The 6,000-nt window shown below is 42.6% G+C and overlaps 1 protein-coding gene across 2 annotated transcripts in view; it reads right to left on the bottom strand.

Annotated features, from left to right (window-relative positions):
* Positions 1 to 208: 208 nt before the first annotated feature.
* The window catches only part of LOC146546628 (capping protein, Arp2/3 and myosin-I linker protein 3-like), a 35,189-nt gene continuing 29,397 nt past the window's right edge, over positions 209 to 6,000 (bottom strand). Inside the window, exons 33-40 of one of the 2 annotated variants that reach the window (XM_085264751.1) lie at positions 4,881 to 5,054; positions 4,154 to 4,352; positions 3,331 to 4,072; positions 3,101 to 3,207; positions 2,841 to 2,967; positions 1,292 to 1,363; positions 1,038 to 1,145; positions 209 to 817 (exon numbers count right to left, since the gene is read on the bottom strand). In XM_085264751.1, coding sequence (XP_085120877.1) covers positions 777 to 817; positions 1,038 to 1,145; positions 1,292 to 1,363; positions 2,841 to 2,967; positions 3,101 to 3,207; positions 3,331 to 4,072; positions 4,154 to 4,352; positions 4,881 to 5,054 — 1,570 coding nt within the window. In that variant the 3' untranslated portion in view covers positions 209 to 776. The remainder of the gene's footprint in view (positions 818 to 1,037; positions 1,146 to 1,291; positions 1,364 to 2,840; positions 2,968 to 3,100; positions 3,208 to 3,330; positions 4,073 to 4,153; positions 4,353 to 4,880; positions 5,055 to 6,000) is intronic. The other variant, XM_085264752.1, reaches the window with a different exon arrangement.

The raw sequence follows: 6,000 nt of genomic DNA, 5'->3' as shown, positions 1-6,000 counted from the left end.
AACAATTTTGTTGTTGTTTTGTGTGTAGGAATATGTTTGTTTTTTTTGTTCCCAGGTCCATCAGGAGGTCAAACCAGCCCATAGGAACTATACATATAACACAAACACAGCCTTTCACATACAAATTGGGATTTAATCCACTGTTTATATAAACTACAAACTATGAATATGATTGAATGGATTTGCACAGGCAATAAACACATCCTACTTTTTGTTTTTCATTAGGCTTTTATTCATACAGTGACGGTGCTCAAACATAATATTTCTTTTTTTTCTATAAAATATATTAACTTTCAGTTTCTGAAAGCAAAACTAGATATAAATCATCAAGTTTCATTTGATAAGAAGCAACTCATTTTCAAGTGTCAACCAAGGCAATCAACTGTATCAGCGGTCAAAAATGCATTGCAGATTTAAGAAACCACATTCTAATAAAGACATTTGTATTCTTCTGCCTAGCGAAGCCACGACGCTCAAGCACTCAGCCGGCTGTCCACCGACACACACACGACAATGATCTCATGGGTTTTTCTAAAGTAGCAAATACTTTTAAAATACTGTAGCCACAAAAAGAGCTTCACGTGAGAGAAAAGCAAAGACAAGAAACTCAGGGTGAAGAGGGAGGAAAGTGACGAGAGGAAAGCGTTTGAACCGAAGCGAGTGAACAGTGTTTTATGATGTCCTGCTCTGATGTTAGGCCTTTTCCCTCCTCTTCGCTCTTTGACCTCGCTGGATGACAACTCTGGCTTGACAGCGGCAGGTGAAGTTCTCAGGTATCACAACAGCTCGCTTTCCCCAGGTGCTGAGTTGAAGCTGTCTGTACGGTGGAACAGGATCATTAAATAGATAATCAGTACCGTTCAGCTGAGAGCTACAGATACATTACCTAATTTTCCACTGTATTATAATTGTGTTTAATGCTTTATAGACAGTAATTATACTTCCACATTATGGTAACACACACATAGTAACTGATTACAGCTGGTCGCCCACCCACACACACAAACACACATAAATAAAAACAGAGAAACATGTACCAGACAAGTCCAGGGACTTATTTCTGTTTTGGGGTAGTCTAGGTTTTTTCACGGGGGGTTTGCGATTTGGGGGCTTCTCAACGTTATTAGGGCTTTCCCTGTCAGTGCCTGAGTTCAGCGAGGACAGAAGACACAAATTAACAGTTAGATAGAGACGCTTCACGCAAACAGAGATCAACAAAACGTGTTTCATTCACAAAAGTGTGCGTATAACATTCTAAGGTGAATAGCTGCAGCTCATAATGCGATTATACCTGCATCACAGGACATTGCTTTTCTGTTCCTCTGTGGCTTCACTGGTGCTTGAGGCCTGAGTCCTTCGTCGCCTGAACAACATGTGATTGACACACAACAGGAGGTATCTTTAAATTTTGTTTTGGACGGACAAGGGACAGAATAACTCTGCCGTGATGTTATTGTTCCTGCCATTTTCATGTTTTTTAAATGAGACATTTAATATTGTTACATTTGTTTTAAAAGAACACTCGATCACGTGAACTAATACACAGAAAAGGGTATGCATATGAATGCAGAAAAGCAAACAGGCTCTGTGGTCACTTCTCATGTCAACACGAAACAAAAAATAACTGAATCTTTTTCTGCTGTTAAAGCAGGACCAGTAAAACAGTCAATTTGGCTAAGCAGGCAAGTATTAACTAAGTGGACCTAAGGTGGGGGACTGCTTTTGGCGTAATCAAATACGCCAAGGGAGTTTATCGCAGAGGCTTTCGTCTTATTATTCTAAAGGCTAGACTCTGCTTCTGCTGCTACACTGGAGACTGAAATTACCAGCATCATTTCAGCCAGAGTTTTATAGTCGGGGGAACAATTCTCCAGGGGAAAGGATCAGAAATCACCCAAAGTCCCTGAATGTGGGACTTTCTGATCCTGCAAACACACTTCACCAAGAGGAAATCGTGCAATGTGTCTGCACATAGGAGTAGCTGCAAATGTGACCCTGTAGTGGCCACACAGTTACTTTGATGCCTTGATAGAGGATTCTACAAAGGATAATTTATATAAAGAAAACAGACAAGATTACAGCATTTAATGTTAGGTTAGAGCCACCATCAGTGTTCTAATCAATTCAAATCTATCAAATTTTACATTCCTGTTAAAAAGTTCAATCAGTAACATTTTTGTCAATTAAAATATTCAGTTAAAGGAGATCTGCACACAACCTAGTTATATCTCTTTTTCTTCTTCATTTCCTTTGTGGTCCTTGACAAACCTTTGCAGTCCTATGGCTCTGCTTATAAGGTGACAAATTCTAGGAAAAGCTCGGGCCACTGGACCCAGAAGTCGAATACTTTGTTGGCATGATTTGAGCCCACTTGTCCCCTTAGAGCGAAAAATCGTCGACAATCAATGCAAAGTTGTTCTGATTAATGAATTTTATCCTGCAATGAAACATTTCTGCCCTGATGGGAGTTTTCTCTTCCATGATGACAATGTATTCATCTACAGAGCACAAGGGCTCTCTGATGGTTTGTTGATTATGATATCAATCATGGACCACCATCAAGCAACAACCCTCACCAAATGAAGTAAAATCTTTGAAAGATTTTGTTTCATGCCTTCTGCAGAGTTCTGAAGACTTCACGATCAATGCCAAGAATTCTACCCTGAAACACATCACTCACTGACTGGATTGTGGCTTAAAGCAGGTCCTTGCGGTGGCAAGTCTAAATGCTGTTAATTCGCTAAATCAGCAGGCTAGTGGTTGTTGCTTCAGAAAAGTAGAAATAAATTGTTTGAGTACATTAAAAAAGCATGTCTGCTAATTGTTTTCAGCCCAGGTACCTTGGCTTGCAGCTCTGTCTGGCAACCCATGTATTGGCTTATCAACAGGAGGTGGGACGGGAGGAGGAGGTAAGTTCCTTTCATTGGCTGATTCTTTTGGAAAAGTCACAAACGAGGAGGTCTTTGGCTAGGCATGAGTACAGCACATGTGAACGAACACAGAGACAACATCATCAATGAACACATTTGGTTTAAATATACACTAAAAACAACTGAGCAAACAGAACAAACCGACTTGTGTGTGGCTTTAAATTTCATACCTTTTCAGGAATCGGGGGAGGGTGACCTTCAGAATCTCGTCTCTTTTCCTTCTCTTTCTTCTCCATATTTCCAGGGTCCTTCTCTATATCTTCCTCCTCCTCTGTAGCTATAGATAAAAGAGAAGTGAGTGGCATGTAGACTTGCGGCAAAGACTGCGGCAAAAACTCTTTGCAAGCTAAAACAAGCTTTTTGACCTGCAGCAAATGAACACGGTTGACCTGTGTATTACCTGGCAGAGCGTCTGAGCTCTCAAGTCGATGCCTCTGCCTCAGCTTGGACAGATTGGGTTTGCTGCTTTGTGGCGGGGGGTCAGGTTTTGATGTCGCTCGACTGACAGAAAAGCCACCTCCTCCTCCACCTCCGCTCATCTTCCAGCCTTCTGAGAAAACTCCACCTGCATCAGGACACGCATGTCTGTCTCCCTGCGTGTCCTGCGGATGCCACTCTATGGCTGAAGCCTCTATGCTTTTCAGAGGATCTGTTTCATGTTTTGGAGACGGCGTCCTGTCCGATGGGTATGGAGGGAGTGGCCTTTGAGCTAGTTGAAGTGCTTGGACCTGTCTGTCTGTCTTTCTTCCCTGATGTCTGCTCTCATTCCACTGATTGTCCACTTGCATGTCTGCTGGCTTGTTCTCCGACCATGACCTTTCTATCTGTCTGCCGCCCATCCACTGTCTTTCAATTTTTCTGTCAATCTGCCTCTGAGTGTGTCTGTCTACAGTCCACTGTCTGTCCATGTGCCTGTCTGGATGCCTGCTCTCAGTCCAGTACCTGTCTGTTTGTCTGTCGGTCGTTCTCGCATCTCTGTCTTGCAGCCTGTCGTCAAACCACTGTCTGTCTACATCGCCATGCCTTGCTGCTATCATCCACTGCTTGTCTGCTTGCAGCACCTCTGCCGTCCTCTGTTTGTCGTCCGCCCAGTACTTGTCTGTATCCTCCGGCTGTTCAAACACAGCATCCACTTCAGATTTCTGTCAAAACAAAACAAGAAGAGGTTACGGACGCGTTACAAACTTTCAGTTAATAACAATAGTGGATTACACTGGCCCTACCTCTCTTGGAGAATAAAATGGGTGTTTGCTTCCACCCACACATGTGTGAGGGATGCCTGGCACTGGTGGTGGACTCAGAACGATAGTACTTTTCCCTTGGAGGTCATTCATTTTCCCATCAGCCGCCTCGCTGGGAGATCCAGCTCTGGCAGTAGACCTTGGAGGCTGGAGGAGAGTGTATACATTCTCCATTGCTGTCCTAAAAGTTGGAAGACGAAAAAATGTCCACAATTTCTCCTAATTTATCCCACATATTCAAAATACACAAAAATGTAACAAATTTTTAGAACAGGGCGTTTAGAAAGTATCAATTTTCTGGCGAAAATCAGATATAATACCATTGTAATCTGTATTTGACATGCAGCGTGTTCATTTCTAATCACTCGGCTGACTGTTGGATCCAGAATCGGAGACACCGGCTGCCATCTACATCTGTGTACACACTCTGGTATCAGCCTGCCTGCGCTTTGGCAGCTATCAGCCATTTCTTATATCAACAAAGAAATAAGGAAGATTAAGAGTGATATTTGTTGAACTATTCATAGGGTTCAGTGCTGTGGAGTGTCCTCACAAGAATCAAGATACTAAGCAAAAGATGTGAAGATGTAGCGTTGAATATGGAAAGATAAACTCCTAGTTGACGTTTTGTATTTCCATCTGTGAGTTCAAGGCCAAATCTTTCTTGAGAAGAATCCTCATGCATGTGTGTGCGTGCAAATACACTAACCCCGTGGGTGCTGTAGCAACAGTGTGACTCCCATCTCCATAAACCTCAGCTTCTGACTCGGGCCCCGGATGGGACAGAGTTTGGTTGCGGCTTTTACGGAAACCAAAGATGGCCAGCATGTTTCTCCTCTTCTTCCTCCTCAGAGAGTGCGCTTTGTGCAGCGACGAGAGCTGACTGCAAGAGGTGAGAGAGATCGATGAAACACACATGGTTCATTCCAGCACATTCATGTTTGGTGTCTACAGATGAGTCACCTCCATCAGCATATCACTGAATTCATCACAGCCATCCTGGCTGTCTCATCGGCTGCTGCGTTTTGTGTGTTGCTAAGCTACATCTCGTGGTATACAGTGATTTATCCAAAGTTCACTTTTTATATTACAAAAGTAATCATTTTAAAAGCACCGACTTCGCCTCACGAGCTTCCGCGTGGAAAGGAGCGACATGATTCTGATAAGCTCTGGATGCTGTTTATGAATTCAGCTTCACCAAAATGAAACCTGCATCTCCACATATTAAAATGATGGTTTTGCATTTGAGGCAATGCGTGGCCACTTTTGTGTTAACAAAATGGATAAAAATTAATTGAGAGTTGACTGTTAATGTTTAGCAGCCTCAGGAATTTGTTGTCGCCTCAGAGAAGCGAGTAATGTTTCAGATTTATAAAGCTGGACAAGGGGACACACTAACAGAGCTGCAGTACACTTCAGGTGAAAGTATTGACATCTAGAGCATTTGAGCAGAGTGGGGACTAGGGAGAGAGACCTGTGCCTGCTCCCCAGATACAATCGGGAAGATAAAAGGAGTGTCTTCATTGCTTCATTGCTATCAAAGATCCAATTAACAGCTGAACCAGGAAACATAAGGGAACAATAACGTGGAGTGGAAAGACTAAAGTTTTGATCTATGCACTGCATTTGTATGAGTTTGTGTATCTATTTTGATCATTTGTGTGGAAATATAAAGTTTAGTGACCTGTGACAGCCTCAGGCAGCAACTTTACGCTGAACACTGATAGCTGGCATGCTGTGGTGCGGTGGATTTTATGTCCCCGAGAGCCGTCTTGGAAAAAAGTCACTATAAGTTATTAACTTTACTCTATGATTTTTGATGCAAGCGT

This window comes from Mchenga conophoros, linkage group LG23 (assembly GCF_057382185.1).
Source record: "Mchenga conophoros isolate Kocher_MC1m ecotype Shallow Benthic linkage group LG23, M_conophoros_male_GT1.1, whole genome shotgun sequence".
In the NCBI taxonomy this organism is placed as follows: Eukaryota; Metazoa; Chordata; class Actinopteri; order Cichliformes; family Cichlidae; genus Mchenga; species Mchenga conophoros.
This window is presented reverse-complemented; position numbering and strand designations above follow the sequence as displayed.